Here is a 17,126-nt window from a genome sequence, read left to right on the forward strand (position 1 = left end):
AAACAAATCCACTTCCAGTTCAAAAATTCAAACTGCAATTCATTATTTTTAACTTATAAGCATACAAATAACACTTATAAACACAATGAAACACACACACACATAATTCATGTACACGTTTCAGTTTAAATGCTGTGACTATGCACACACACACATTTCTTTTAACACATTATTGCCTACATCAAAGACTATATCCAGCATTTACCTATCCTGCACAACAGACAGGATATATGAACCAAAGCTTAAACAACAACAAAACTATCAAGAATATATTACAAAATTCTGAAAATTAAAAAAAATATCTATAATAAAATAAAGTGTGTACTGACCGGGTTGTTCTGGGGCACTTAGACATACAGTAACATCACCTTTTTCACCTGGTTGCAAGAAAGGGACAGTTACCTCAGTGGCAAGAGGGCAGATATTACCAGACTTTAATCGCATCTAATTAAATGCAAAAGAGGAAAAAACACACTCATAATACTTGATATAAAAAAAAAAAACCCCACTTATTTTACTCAACCAAAAACAAAGAAAATTCCCAATTTATAAAAACATGTAATGCAGTCATATTAAGGTGCTGTACACAAACTACATGTTCACAAGTTCAAATCTTACAGCTATCATTGAATTATATTTATGAACAAGACTACTAACTGCTTACTCTTGGTAAGACACCATAGACTCTACAGTCTACTTCATAGTACAGTGGTTATCAATACATTCATCCAGCTATAAAAACAGTTGCTCAAAACAAATAAACCAACTTAGTCATGGAAGCAGGTTGGACGATTTGACTGAGGACTGGTGAACCGGATGGCTGCACCAGGCTCCAATCTGATCTGGCAGAGTTTCTACAGCTGGATGCTCTTCCTAACGCCAACCACTCCGAGAGTGTAGTGGGTACTTTTACGTGCCACCAGCACGAGGGCCAGTCACACGGTTCTGGCAACGGCCACGCTCAAAATGGTGTTTTTTACGTGCCACCTGCACAGGAGCCAGTCCAGCAGCACTGGCAACGACCTCGCTCGAATGTTTTTTCACGTGCCACCGGCACAAGTACCAGTAAGGCAACGCTGGTAACGATCACGCTCAAATTGTGCTCATATTTACTCAAGTATAGTGCAATCTTGAATATAATGTTTTAGACTGTTATAAGTTCCATGTTGTGTAAATAACTGAGATTACAACACTCACTTCTGAATGGGATGCCAGTCTGCCACAAGGTTAACTTCCCACCTGTTTCTGAAATTCATATACAGCTAAGTGAACTGGAACATGAAGTGTTCTGCTCAAGAGCACAATATACACTGTCTGACTGGGGAATCAAAACGATGATCTTACAATCATAAGTGCAACACCCTAACTACTAGGCCATATGTCTTCCATATTTATAGAGTGTTACACTAAAAATAATTTAAAACATGCTATTCAAAGTTTCTTACACCATTTAATTATAGCTTCTCAAATTTTTGTTTTGCAATACACATCTTTCTCACTTTTAGCAATATTATTTCGGAGGCTGGGAATATGGCTCTTGAGAATATTTTTTCATACCGCTGGACTGGCTCCTGTGCAGGTGGCACGTAAAATACACCATTTTGAGCGTGGCCGTTGCCAGTACCTCCTGACTGGCCTTCGTGCCAGTGGCACGTAAAAAGCACCCACTACACTCTCTGAGTGGTTGGCGTTAGGAAGGGCATCTAGCTGTAGAAACTCTGCCAAATCAGATTGGAGCCTGGTGCAGCCATCTGGTTCATCAGTCCTCAGTCAAATCGTCCAACCCATGCTAGCATGGAAAGTGGGCGTTAAACGATGACAGTTGCGAAAGCTACCTCAAATACTAGGTAAAAGATTCCGTTGTAGTTTTCAGAACCTTGGCAATTAATAAAATAACAGCATTAGAGAAACATTTAATCAACTCAGTTACCAACTGCACATAACAAGCCAACAAATCGGTGTAATGTCGTCTACTCTACATAACCTAAAGAATGTTAATGACTAATTAAAAACAATATTAATGGAAATATATGTAAACCACTATGTAATAAAATTTCTCCGAAAAACCAGCAATCAATAATCATTAATTAAAAATCTGCCAAAGAGACTCCTAAATATATCACATATTACCCAGAAAAAAAGAATCCAACTTTTTAAAAACTATTCTAAAGATAAGAAAAACCAAATAGTCAGACGACTGTGATGTGTAAAATCTTTCAATTTCAAGAAAGTATTTTATCAGCAATATATGAATAAAAGAACACTAACAAGTGTTTTTTCAGTCCAAGCAAATTTTCCAGTGTTCTTCATCCTCCAGGTTTTGTACAGCCTAGCAAGAGGCTGAACTTTTGTTCCATCAGGAATAGTAACATCACACACAAAGGCAGCACTATCAAAAAGAGAAGAAAAGAAAAGTGAAAGTAAAAATTGACAACATATTTGAGCAGTCTTTATTCAAAATATTCTGCACCTAATATACCTAACAAAAATTAGTTTTCCAGTAAGTTACTTCACGAGTGGCTGTGTGCTAAGTAGCTTGCTTACCAACCATATGGTTCCGGTTTCAGTCCCACTGTGTGATACTTTGGGCAAGTGTCTTCTACTATAGCCTCGGGCCAACCAAAGCCTTGTGAGTGGATTTGGTAGATGGAAACTGAAGGAAGCCCGTCGTATATATGTGTATATGTATATACATATATATGTGTGTGTGTGTGTGTGTGTGTGTGTGTGTGTGTGTGTGTGTGTGTGTGTGTTTGTCCCCCCAACATTGCTTGGCAACCGATGGTGGTGTGTTTACGTCCCCGTAACTTAGTGGTTCGGCAAAACAGACCGATAGAATAAGTACTAGGCTTACAAAGAATAAGTCCTGAGGTCGATTTGCTCGACTAAAGGCGGTGCTCCAGCATGGCCGCAGTCAAATGACTGAAGCAAGTAAAAGAGTAAACCAAACATATCAAGTCTCTGAGAAAAAGAAAATGTAAAATAAATGATTTCTTGTATAATTTATTAAAAAAATAAAGTCACTGAAACAGGAGATTAGAGTTCAAATAAAACCTAAGCTTATAACTTGAAAGAAACAAAGCAACACAAGCCCCTCTACAGTCGCTCAACCGACCACAAATAGCAGCCAAATTTGGCTTCAATACAGTAAAGCTTAGAAATAAAGAATGTAACTGTGTAGAATACTAGAATACTAGAATACTTACCCTAATGAATTCCTTAATTCCATTCTTTCCTTTTTCATGGGACAACTCTGTCTATAAGCTCGCTTCAATTTCTCATCATACTTCATCTGCAATTCCATAAGCTTTTCTTCTTTCTTCTTCTTGTTAAGCATCTTGGCCATTTTGACTTGACATCTGCTCAAACACAAATAAATACAATTCATAGTACTTTAGATAAGCGGCATCCTTCCATAGACACTACTGGCCACTAATAACAACAATATATAACTTTCAGGGAGCTTCCAATAGGCAGCCAAGTAAATTAGTGGCTGGTCTTTCAGCATGAGTCCAGTGAGTCTGGGACTAATCACTGTTGATATTTATCTATTGCACAACTTGCTTGCTAAGCAGAGCTAGTTGACATGAAGATTTTTCAAAGGTTGGTTTTTCTCAAGTAAAAATATCTTCCATACTGCAAAATTGAAACAACATGCCTTCACCCTCACGTTGCACTTCACATAACTAACCACTAGAGTCTTGAACAAGACAGAATTAGAAAATATTTAAGTATTTAAGCATGGGCCTGTATGCTTGTCCTTGAACAGCATTTTGAGCTAATTCAAAACAGAACTGAAGTCAAGGTAAGCATTTCAGAGATTTTTTTTAAATATCCCAACATACAAAAAAAAAAAAAAAAGATGTACATTAGGTGCAGGTGTGGCAAGAAGTTTACTCCCCACACAGTTCAATGACTAAAACAAGTAAAAAAACAAATGATAAAAAATATCTATTGATTTACAATAGCTAAAACTTAGTTCTGATTTCATGGTGTTAAACAGGATGACAACATACTTCAGGTAACATTCCCAGACAATCAAGTACTTATTTCCAACAGATCAGTGTTACATTTAAAATAAAACTACTCAAAAGCAAAACAGCTATGGTAAATTTGAATTTAACTCATTCTACTGATAGGTACATAAGTTGGCCATTTGGCTATTTTTTTCTCAATATCAATCCTTAACTAAACAAAGAAATGTATGTGGCTGAGCACATACTCAAGAGGGGAAAAAAATCACTTGAAATAATTCATTGAGTAATATGTTCTGAATAAATAAGTAACTAAATAAAATTGATAACAATATATTTGATAATAAACTTGGTACTTTACTTTGACAACTTGGCATGCTGTCGCATATCATCTGGAATGATTTCATACTCTCCACTGGCTGGTTCACAAAAATTAATAGCAGCAGAATAATTGTGGCCTTCAGGTTTATAAATTATGCTACGTAACAAAGGTTGCAATTCTGTATCAATATGACAAGGACGCCGCAACTTTAAGAATACATGAGTAGAGTCATGAACACTAGTCAGATTTTCACACTGTTCACACAAATCATAATCTGGACAATTGCTGCAACAGAAAACAAAATAATCCAATTTCGTGTGTGCATGAATGGGAGTGTGTAAGGAAGGAAGGAATCTAAACAGTTTTATTTATTTATTTAAAAAGCAGACGTGTGCTGTACTAAAGTTTATGTCAATGTATATACAGCAGATAATCTTAGTTGAACATCTTGGTAAAGCTAGTATTTGTTGATGTGTGTCAAGCAATAGACACCCATATATAAATCTCTTACATTGTGTACACACGTTTTAACAATTCTTTATATGTATATAAAAAAAAACTAATCACTGCTGGATATAAGTTTTGTCAATGATGTATAAATTGTTCTTTGCATCATAAATGGCCATTTATAAATTTCTTTAAGAGTCAAAGGAGATGATGTAGGAAAATTTAGGTTTTGTAACCAAGGAACATATAAGTCAAATGTGACTCCACAATTCATACCTCAGATTATCTATACGGCAGTAATGTTAAATAAGAACTAATACAGGGTAGAAGTGACACTATAGTTATCTTTATATGGCACCACCACTTTTGTATTAGTAGCACCTAGTACACTTAGCTGGTTGGTGATAGAAAGAGCATCCAGTTGTACAAAATACACAAAAATAAAACGGGTAAGAAAGAGATAGACCCCATGCTACCCATCTAGGAGGGTAGTAACACTAGAAAAGAACTGACACGAGGAAGTGAAGACTCTTTAGTTTTTCCATATAGGAATCTCTTTCAAGTACCAGCATCTCAATAAAACACACCCAGTCAACAATAGAAGATATACACAACAAAGTTGGTTAAGTTTGTTACTGTGAATGTGCAGACTGTAAAAATCCATCTGATATATGCTAGCATGGAAAAAAACGAATGTAAAGTAACAATAATAATAATAATAATACGGGAGCAACAACCAGGATCAACATCCACAAACGCTATATTTCTTATAAGAGAACTTCCAACATATTAGAGTGAATAAAAAAAATCTATGCTAGAAGAAGCAGTAAATAATTGTTATAAGTACAAGTTGGTATTGCACAAGATTTTGCTGAAGTAGTTGCTACATCACTTCATTATTGACCAAATAGATTTCACAATAAGAATTTGAGAATCTGTTTAGTTTCTTTCATGAAGACAGAAGAATCTTTGAAAGGTACTTTTCAAATTCAGTTTACAATAGAAATTTCTATGAACACGAGTGTTTTTATTTTAGAAACTAACTAAAATTCTAATTGCTAAAGGCAAATTTCCAGTGATACTTACCCACATTTGAAACGAACTCCAACAATGGTCCGCTGGCAATAATCACAAATGATTCCTTCATGCCAGTATAATTCTAAGAAAGAAAAAAAGAGAATATTAATTAGTATTACTTTATAATCATTATATATTAAGCTAACAAAGATTGGCGATTGAATCAATTGCACATTAAACAGCTCGTAATTCTTGTGGTTTCACATACTATACACAAAGAAGAAAATTACAAAATTTAAAGCTTGGACAAGTTCTATAAATTCTTTGTACTTAATATAATTGCAAGCAAGCAGTTAAAATACCTGACAATTGTTGTAGAACTGCAATCTTATTTTTACAAATTTATTCATTATTTTTAAATAACAGAAAAAGACAATTTTTGATGATTTTAAGCATAGACTTAAATCAACTAAAGCATGGACACTTGCACTGCTTTAACAAATTAGGCTTTTTTGTTTTTCTAGCTAGGTTAGCAAGTTGATTTTCCTTGAAACAAAATTACTTACGATATGGAGGATCAGCAGGTAAAGTCTGGGTGGTACTGGTCGTACTTGAAACAGAGTCTTGAGTTTTTGTCATTACATCTTGCACAATTTCTGACTTCAATTCCTGCTTCAACTTTAATGAAAGAAAAATCAATAAACAAATGAGATCATTTACATTACAGATGCCAAGCATTAGACAACAACCTAAGAATAATTTCTGATTTGAATTTTCTTCACAAGTTATTGAACCAATAATAACATTCAAATTAAAACTGAATAGTCAATCTTGTAAAAGTTTTCTTCCATGAATAAAAGAAGAAAAAAAATCAAAAGTTAATTTGATAAGTTGGCTTTAATAACTAATAAACAATTAAGAATCTTACTTGTTTCAATAGCTGAGTCAGAGAATTGAGGGGTATACTGTCAGAATCTTGACTGGAATTTGAAGACAGAGAAGTTGGTGCCTTCTCTCCAGATTCGGAGTCACACTGAGATGATGATATATTTGGTTTAGGTTCCGCTGTGTCAGTAACTGGTTGAGTTTCAACACATTCTGGTGCCACATAATCATGAAGAACTGGGCGGCTTATAGACAAATTTTTCATAGACGGTACAGCCTAAAATTTATCAAACAGAAAGAATATATTAAAACTAATTACAATGTATAAATTACTGCAATCAGTTTTGTTTTCTTTTTCTTGATAACTTTTCCAGTATAAAACACATGACATTCAAAATTTTACACACTGCATTCAAAATTTTAAATTAGTGAAATTAATGTAAACGACAGTCAACAGAATATCTGTGAGTGAGGCTGGTACTGTAGTAAGCTCAGAGCAATTTGGATATGCAACCTATATTTAATGCCAAGTTAAAACAGTTTCAGTTATTTTGTTAATATCTTAATGAATTACATTTTTTGAGCTATATATATATATATATATATATATATATATATATATATACATATATATATATATATATATTAAATATATACTTTTATAAAACAAATTTTACAAAATATATAGTATCTGTTAACAGTCTTAGCAAAAAGCTCACAGTTGAGTTTTTGTATATATATATATATATATATATATATATATATATAATTGTTGCTGCAATAAAGTATCTTCAATGCATTGATTTTGAGCTCTATCCTTTAAGAGACATGTATACATCATCATCATCATCATCATCATCATCATCGTTTAACGTCCGCTTTCCATGCTAGCATGGGTTGGACGATTTGACTGAGGACTGGTGAAACCGGATGGCAACACCAGGCTCCAGTCTAATTTGGCAGAGTTTCTACAGCTGGATGCCCTTCCTAACGCCAACCACTCAGAGTGTAGTGGGTGCTTTTACGTGTCACCTGCACGAAAACGGCCACGCTCGAAATGGTGTCTTTTATGTGCCACCCGAACAAGCCAGTCCAGGGGCACTGGCAACGATCTCGCTCGAAAATCCTACGGGAGCCAGTCAGGCGGTACTGGCAACGGCCACGCTCAAAATGGTGCATCTCATGTGCCACCCGCACAAGAACCAGTCCAGGGGCACTGGCAACGATCTTACTTGGCTTGCCGGGTCTTCTCACGCACAGCACATTTCCAAAGGTCTCGGTCAGTAGTCATCGCCTCGGTGAGGCCCAATGTACGAAGGTCTTGCCTCACCACCTCAGCCCAGGTCTTCCTGGGCCTACCTCTTCCACGGGTTCCGTCAACTGTGAGGGTGTGGCACTTTTTCACGCAGCTATCCTCATCCATTCTCACCACATGTCCATACCAGCGCAATCGTCTCTCTTGCACGCCACAACTGATGCTTCTAATGTTCAGTTTTTCTCTCAAGATACTTACACTCTGACGGGTATTCACATTGACATTACACATCCAACGGAGCATACTGGCTTCATTCCTTGCGAGCTTACGTATGTCCTCAGCAGTTACAGCCCATATTTCACTGCCATGTAGCATGGCTGTTCGTACGCATGCGTCATACAGTCTGCCTTTTACTCTGAGTGAGAGTCCCTTTGTCGCCAGCAGGGGTAAGAGCTCTCTAAACTTTGCCCAGGCTATTCTTATTCTAGTAGCTACACTTTCAGCGCACCCACCCCCTACTTGGGGATGGTCATATTGCCAGTTTAGCCAATAAAAACACATGCACTGTATATTTGGTGTTAATTTGCTTCAGCTTTATATTACATATTACATTAATCCTATTTCAGCCAAAGTTCTTTCGTCACACTTCTGTGACCTCACATTATTAATGTAATATAATGTAATATAAAGCTGAAGCAAATTAACACCAAATATACAGTGCGTGTGTTTTTATTGGCCAAACTGGCAATATGACCATCCCCAAGTACAACAACATCTGTTTCAACACACGATTTCACATAAAAAATCTTGCAAAACAAATATATATATATATATATATATATATATATATATATATATATATATAGCTTCTGAACTTTACACTTCATTTTAATAGCTCCACAGAAACTATAGAATACTGAAAAAATATCCAACTCTGAGAGAATTGCTTCTTATAGTAGAAAATGCTGCACACTAATGAAAGTGATTACAGAACTTCTTTTGTCATTCATTAACTGATATTGTGCTCTGTACTCTTCTGATACTTTACTCTAAAAGTTGAGTTCTAACAACAGGTTATTAGTATCACTATGTCTAAGAGAAATCATTATATATACATAAATATATTAAAATGTTAAACAAAGCTGTTGGAATGCTGTAGACGCCTCTGATGAGGACCCAATAAGGTTCGAAAATCGATTAGGATTGTTCCTTATTTATTTCAGTCTGCGGAGAGAACGCAAAAGGTGGAGACTCTCAAATGATTATTAATAGGTCCAACTTACACAGAGTACAAACGACAAGAGAGAATTAAAGGGGTGGAAAAAAGGTGTTATAAGACGAAATTTTTCAACGGCAGTGCATCAGTATGGCCGCAGCTCTGAGCTGAAACTATAGAAAAAAAAAAAAAGCTATCAACTGATTAAAAGGAAATATAGATTTTACTAACTTTGGATCTTATAACTGCACCAGTTTCCTCATCTCTTGTTAACACAGTGTTATTCTCACAGTTCATATCTACAATTCCAGGCTGGTTTGTTCTGCAAAATAAGTATATCATTTGTTATCATTTCAATCATTTACCAAAATATAGATAAATCAAAATATAACTTTACTAAACAATTTTCAAAAAAATAATAATAGCTTTTGATAGTTGTGATCTATCTTGTTAGAGCTGTGGTAGATTACAGTATTTAGTAGTAAATAGTATTATTGATTTTACAGAATTTTCAAATCTTACACACAAATAAGAATATTTTCTTTGTTTTTTTTTTCACTCTGACTGACTTCTACTTTACAGTTAAATTGTTGGTGTTTTATTTAGATTTTGGAGATCCTCCTGAATAAAATTTCAAAAAGACCTGTTCATCAGAAAACAAAAATTAAATTGACTTTTTTCCCCTTAATCATGTATATTTACTTTTGATACAGTTAACAGATAATGCTACAGCAATGAGGCAGGAGGATCTTCACAAACTATCAAGTAGCTCACTTCTCAGGTATTGATTGATTTTTGTAAAAGTATTATCAGTTTAACATAAATTTTCCTAAGTTGATTTTGTCTAGATTTGTATTTTGTTTGGCAAGTTTGCCCAATTCCTTCTCAACTATCAGGTTTTATCTCATGAAACTCTACATTAGCAAAGTTGCCTTCTCAAGCATTAGAGACTTTCACATTATAATTTGCCTGTTATATTTAACAATAAATGCTTTCTTTACTAACTGGCTGTGAAGGAGTAAAATACACTTATTGACAATTAAGAAGGGAGAACACCATAACAAAAATAAAATGAATGTATGAAGGAAAAATATAATCGCAGATGAAAAAGTAAATAGAGAAGGGAACATGAGAATGGACATTACCGAAAATACCTCTTTCAGCAGGGTCAATTACTAGTCAATCTTAAAAACAGCTGAAACCATCATACTTGATGACATAAGAGCATACTAGGTGCATAAGTATACTAGACATACCCCAATTTCAGCAGTACATATTTAAAAACAAAAAATGGTTTTAAGTGCATTAAAGCTTGTAATGTATGCTCAATCTTACATATAGGACCCAAGGTAATTTTTCTGAGACATTTAAAAAAAAAAAAAAGCATCTTTTATGCCATCAAATACAAAAATTTATTCAAATTCAATATCCCTGCTCTAATCAGTAATCATCACTCTGAAAATGTAATCCCCTCTATTTTAAAATGTTAACCTAAGTCTTATGTATTTGCTACTTAATTTTGTAAATAAATTCACTTACTGTGTAGCGGAGTCCTTGCCAGCAAAAGGATTGCTGGTAGAGTCTACAAAATCCACTTCAATGCTTTCTTGCAAAACATTGGAATTAATCAGTATTTCAAGTTCGTCATTATTTCTTTTGGCCATCTACAGAGATATAAAAAAAAACACATGTGACATGACCAAACATAACTTGCACTTAAACTACAGCTTTTATTAAATATGAAACTAGATATCAAGTAGATATAAGAAATTATAATATTGAGTACATTACAATTATGAAATATACTAGTTGAGTGGATACGATGCAATGATGTAACAAGATGTGGAATGATCCATGCAAAGAATAATTGCAAGAGCCTATCCAAAATTAGATGATTCAAGAACGGGGCAGAGTAAATAATGTGATTGCAGAATGCAGAAAGCACAAATTCCTCTAGGCTGGACATGTCTCAAAGTGACAATACAACACATGGACCCATGCAGTTGTCGAGCAGTATCCAAGAGATCAGGAAAGGTCACTTGAAAGGGCATCACAATAATGGGAAGACAAGTGAGTTAAATGATTTGGGCCAAGATGGAAAAGAATGGTGCAATCGAGAAAGAATTGGAAGTGAATTGTGACCAGCAACGTAAAACAACATTTGATAGTCTGGTCAATATATGAGGATAAGAGAATGCTGCTAAATTCTTAGAAGGAAAGGAAGAGCCCGTAACCTTTTTCAGGACCTCTGAGACTGGTGGGAAGGAAAAGGAAGTTACTCTCAACCAGAGACCTGTTGGCCCAATCACGTGCAACAGAATGGATTACTTTGCTAAAGGCAACCAACGGCCAGGTGGTGGAGTTAAAAGATGTTTTCATTACTGCATCAGCTATACTGGGGATGGCAGAATTGGCTGGACATACAAAATGTTGTGTTCAGTCATATTCTTTCAGATACTGTGTTCAAACTCCATCAAAGTTGTGAGCTTTCCTTTTTGTTTTTTTGGTGTCAAAGTACCAGTCAAGTGGTAGAGATCAATTATCTTGTTCATTCAGGTTATAACCATGTGCTAATGTTAAAAATGATCATCATCATCATCATATTATTATTATTATTATTATTATTATTATTATTAAGGCGTTGAGCTGGCAGAATGCTTAGCAGTGTTTTGTCCGTCCTTCCATTTTGAGTTCAAATTCTGCTAAGGTCGACTTTGCCTCCCCCAAAATTTCAGGCTTTATGCCTATTGTAGAAAGGATTATTATTATTATTATGCAATCCTCAAAAAAAAATTGGTACGAACCATATTACATTGATACTATTTAATTAATCAAAACAAAATCAAAATAATTAAAATTAAAATTCATATGTCAATTTACAGATGGTAAGTGAAAACTAAATATTGAACAGATTACAAACATTAAACTTGAGTCAAATATTACAAAGGAAAATTTGCTATTTTTAAAGGTAATTTTAAACTAATTAAAAGTAATTTTCTATAAGACGTAAAATGTAAAACATACTGTGAAGGCTTCAAAGAGTTCTTCGGGGCTGCTTACTATAATCTGAAATTAGAAAGTTTTATTTTTTTGATAAACCATTTTTAATATTTCACAACTGAAAACAGAACAAACAGCAAATGCCTTTAAAAGGAAAAATAGCACAGGATATATGACATTTCAAATATCTGAGAGGAAAGGAATGACCTGAAATATTCTAATTGTATTTGTAACACTCTACACAATACAAACATGCTAATTATATCAGAACAGTTGGAAGAAACACAACAAAGGAATTAGATAAACACCAATAAATAAATTTTAGATATACATGATATAAATAATTTTAAGTATTAGCTTCCATTCAGTTGTTTAATCTCATAACCTAAAAATATTAATTATGTAAATAAATAAAAAATGAAACTGCAAATAATTATTTTAAAATTTTTTCTTTTAAAAATTACCCCAATTTTTTTTTAAATTCCACAATATTAAATTCAAATTTTTCAAGCAGAAATACTTATAGATACACTAAACACCGATCTCATCCTTAGATACATAAATAATAATCTATTTAGAGGTTATGAGAGGTAATGGTGTCAATAAGAGGGAAAAGTGTCAGGTAATGCTGAGTATGTGCTATGGACAGACCATAGTTAAGTTCCAGGTTCGGTGATTATGTGAATAAGGGGTCCAATGTAGGTCATATATCAGCATGTGCATATATAAAAAAAATTTTTTTTTTTTCAGAATGAGATAAAAAATCCAAGGCTGTGAAAGATTTTAGAACATTTATAAAGAAAAGGTCTTACAGCTGTTTCCGAGATATTTTATATATCCCTTCATTGGAAACGGTGTGAGAGGATGGTTAAGGAATAGTTAATTTAGATAAGATATGAAATAGAGAGTTAAGTGGAGGAATGAAAATAGATGTGAGATATGTATACCATTCTGCCTAAATAATGGATCTACAAATGCAATATCCTTGCATATCTCACATCTATTTTCATTCCTCCACTTCACTCTCTATTTCATATCTTCTCTATAATAACTATTGCTTAACCATTTTCTCACACCGTCTCCAAGGAAGGGATATACAAAATATCCCAGAAACAGCTGTAAGACCTATTTATAAATGTTCTAAATTCTTCACAGCCTTGGTTTTTTTATCTCATTCTGAAAAAAAATTTTTATATAATAATCTATTTATTAATCTATATATTCTTAAAGCAAGCCACTATCTTTTTTTTACACAAAAATGATGAATCTACAGATCAACCAGTTATCTTGAAATAGAAAGGGAAATGGACAAAATGTTTTTATATCCCTTTTTCATTTGCAGTCGGTGTTGCTCTTAAAGGTATGATGGTTATAAGATTAAAGTGCAGGATTACCGACTATATAATTGTACTCTTCAGCAAGGCCCCTAACTCTGCTTCTCCCTACTTAAGTGGTTAGGTAAAATAGATATCCAACTGTTAAGTTAAATCTACCGGAGACTCGCTCTTCTCCATCATATATCAGTCGTCATTTATCAATAGCTGCCCATATATAGTTTACTCTCTCCTTTTCTCTCATCTCTCAAATCAGGAATTTCCTGTCAGACCACATCATCACTCCAACTCACATTCTATTGTCTTTGGTATATCAGAAAGTGTAGTTATGCTTTTCACACACTCATCCTACATCATGTAACTGACCTTAGTGCTATTTCTAACTACATAGAGACACACTCCTTAAAGATGACACTACTCTTTACTCTTTAAATTTCAGCAAATGTAATCTAAATATCATCCACACAATCTAGGCACTTCCATGAACAGAGCCCTTAAAAATATCCTCCAGTAAGATCATAACTACTTAGACCCCTTCAACAGCACAAAGGGAAAAAAAAAAACAATACTATACATACCAAGAAAACAATCATACATGAAAACAGTTACAGCATTCAAGATATTATGCATTAAAAACCTATAAACACAGTTAATTTCACTTAAACATTTATCATTTGGTGTCAACTGCACCTGGTAACAGATGCAACTCCACTGCATCTAGCTTGTGGTGAAGTTGTTGGCTGATATATATATATATATATATATATATATATATATATATATATATATATATATATATATATATACAAGAATAAGGGCAGAGAATCGTCAATTAATAATAGAATTAATAATTAACAATTTTGCCAAGTAGTTCAGTATGAAAAAAACCTTTATCGGTAAAACTATTTATCATTATAAATATACAGGGATTAGCAATTGAGTTGCTTCTCCAACATACTGAAAAAAAATTACCATGAATTTTTTTAGAGACACTTTCAAATTTATCAGAATATTTGGGCTGAAGATTGGAATAGTGAAATTTCCATTCACTTAACCATGAAACGATTCGTATCCAATTAACTAAAGGCTTGGTTTGTTTACGCTTTTCCCTCCGGTTTTTTGTTCTATGTGTGCCATAAATATCGCCATCCACTTTAGAGAAAAATTTGTAGTTTGGAATCAGTAGTTCTTTGACTGCTATTTCTAAATTTTCAGTATGTTGGAGAAGCAACTCAATTGCTAATCCCTGTATATTTATAATAATATATATATATATATATATATATATATATATATATATATATATATATATATATATATATATATATAGTTTCCTGGGTTGTAAATTGCTTGTTTTTCTATGCAGATCAGTCATTCTGGTTGGGTGCTCATAGTTGATCAGTTATTGGTATTTGGTTGTATTTCATGTACCCTCTATTCTTTCTTTTCCTCTCTCTTCCTTTAGCATTGCATACAGTGAGTCAGAAGATTAATGACCTCAAAGAAGTGAACTTCCCAGAGAACAGAGATAATAGGAAGCTACAACAGACATGACAGTACACCTCATGATCACCCAACTAGGATACCCAAAGTTGACACAAATGCCAAGCACTGGCAATTTCTCAAGGCAACCATAAGTATATAACATTGTCAATATTGCGTCTCAAATGATTCAACTTCCTCTTTAAGACCAGAAAATATATCAGCTCTCATCAGTTTTAGATCTTCAATAAAGCTCAAAAATCCACTTTTAAATATCCAGGAAGGTGCTTATGTTTCCACACACAGACATACACCTAATTGTAAATTGCAGTAAAGAAATTATTTTTCAAATCCAGAAGAACTGACTCTTCAACCAGTGCCAAACAAGAACCAGCCAAGACTTGGAGTTTAGTAGACAGTGCAAAACTCCTCAAGAAACAGCTGTGGCTTTGTAGTAAAGAAGTTTGTTTCACAACCATGTTGATCCTTGTTAAGTCCCAGTTTGAGGCACCTTAGGCAAGTATCTCAGGCTGACCAGTGATTTGTAGGTGGTACTGATAGATGGAAACTTGAGAAGCTCATGTGGGTGCGTGTATGCATGCATGCACATGTGAGAATATTGTTTCTACAAAAACCTCACTAACACTGCCTGAGCAAAAAAAAAAAAAAAGAAAAATAGGCAGGATGTCTTTATCTAAATAGAAGTTTCAATTTCAGCAGCTTCATTGTTTTCAACATGAGAACTAGTGAAATGAAAATACCATATTTGAAAACATATAAGGGTTAGTGACAGAAAGAGCATCTGGTCGGAGAAAATCTGCATCAGCATGTTTCATCTAACCCACGCCAACATACAAAAATAGACATAATGGTATATATGATTTCGCTCAAGGGCCAAGAGTTCTGTGTAGCATGAAAAAAAAGATACAGAACACATGGTAAACTGGTTGGCATTAGGAAGGGCAACAAACCATAGAAACCATGTCGAAGCTGACAATGGAGCTCAACACAGCCCTGTGGCTCACCAGATCCTATCAACCTGTCCAATCAATGCCAGCACAGAAAACAGACCTTAAATGATGGTATGGATAATGATTTTTTTTTTTATGTATATTGGTAAAGAATGTTAAACATTGGTGAGACGGGGGTGAAAACTAAGTCCTTTGAAATATTTGTTCTGCACCAAGTTACAGAGACTTCCTCATCAGAAATGCAGTGAACCAGTGATTGACCCATTAGAAACTGTGAACAATGGCACTTGTTTACCAACTGTGATATGAAATAAAATTATCAAGTGATAAGAAAGAATGAAATACAGCTATTAATGTCACCCATTTGAATCCAGATAAGCTGGTATTAAATAAATTCAACCTGCTAGGTGTCCACAGCCACTTAATCTGCTATTTGTTCCTATCTTTCTATCAGATAATTTCTAAAGACAACAGATCTTTTGTCTTATTTGTTTCAGTCAATGGACTGCGGCCATACTGGGGCACTGCCTTAAAAGGTTTTAGCTGGACCGATCAACACCAGTACTTAATCTTTTACTTAATCTATCAGTCTTTTTTGCTTGACAGCTAAGTTACAGAGACATAAACAAGTCAATACCAGCTACCTAGCAACAATGGGAGTAAAATAAACCAAGACACACACACACACATATATATATATATATATATATATATATATATCATCATTTAACGTCCGTTTTCCATGCTGACATGGGTTGGATGGTTTGACTGGTAAGCTGGGGAGCAGCAGCAGGTTTCAATCTGATTTGGCAAGGTTTCTACAGCTAGATGCCCTTCCTAATGCCAACCACTCCAAGAGAGTAGTGGGTGTTTTGTGCCAGTTGTAGCATGCCAGCATCAGCCATGACTACAATCTCACTTGGCTTGACAGGTCTTCTCAAGCATGGTATATTGCCGAAGGTCTTGGTCATTTGTCATGGCCTTCAGGAGGCCCAAAGTTCAAAGGATGCTTTTTACATGCCAGTTACACAACACTGGCACCAGCCACAACTATATATATATATATATATATATATATATATATATACACACACACACACACACACACACACACACACACGACAAACTTCCACACAGTTTCTATTTACCAAATTCACACAAGAAATTGGCTGGCCGATGGCTAGAGTAGAAGAAACTTGCCCCATGTGTCATGCAGTGAGACT

The 17,126-nt window shown here is 34.4% G+C and overlaps 1 protein-coding gene across 2 annotated transcripts in view; it reads right to left on the bottom strand.

The window, feature by feature from the left end:
* LOC106877484 (next to BRCA1 gene 1 protein) overlaps nt 1-17,126 on the bottom strand; it is a 58,885-nt gene that overhangs the window by 21,133 nt on the left and 20,626 nt on the right. For both annotated transcript variants that reach the window (XM_089349870.1, XM_089349871.1), the window contains exons 3-12: nt 12,141-12,182; nt 10,656-10,780; nt 9,348-9,438; nt 6,689-6,922; nt 6,327-6,438; nt 5,830-5,902; nt 4,336-4,581; nt 3,207-3,359; nt 2,269-2,389; nt 330-444 (exon numbers count right to left, since the gene is read on the bottom strand). In XM_089349870.1, coding sequence (XP_089205996.1) covers nt 330-444; nt 2,269-2,389; nt 3,207-3,359; nt 4,336-4,581; nt 5,830-5,902; nt 6,327-6,438; nt 6,689-6,922; nt 9,348-9,438; nt 10,656-10,780; nt 12,141-12,182 — 1,312 coding nt within the window. The remainder of the gene's footprint in view (nt 1-329; nt 445-2,268; nt 2,390-3,206; nt 3,360-4,335; nt 4,582-5,829; nt 5,903-6,326; nt 6,439-6,688; nt 6,923-9,347; nt 9,439-10,655; nt 10,781-12,140; nt 12,183-17,126) is intronic.

The sequence above is a fragment of the Octopus bimaculoides genome, chromosome 3 (genome assembly GCF_046866305.1).
Source record: "Octopus bimaculoides isolate indiv1 chromosome 3, ASM4686630v1, whole genome shotgun sequence".
NCBI lineage: Eukaryota > Metazoa > Mollusca > Cephalopoda > Octopoda > Octopodidae > Octopus > Octopus bimaculoides.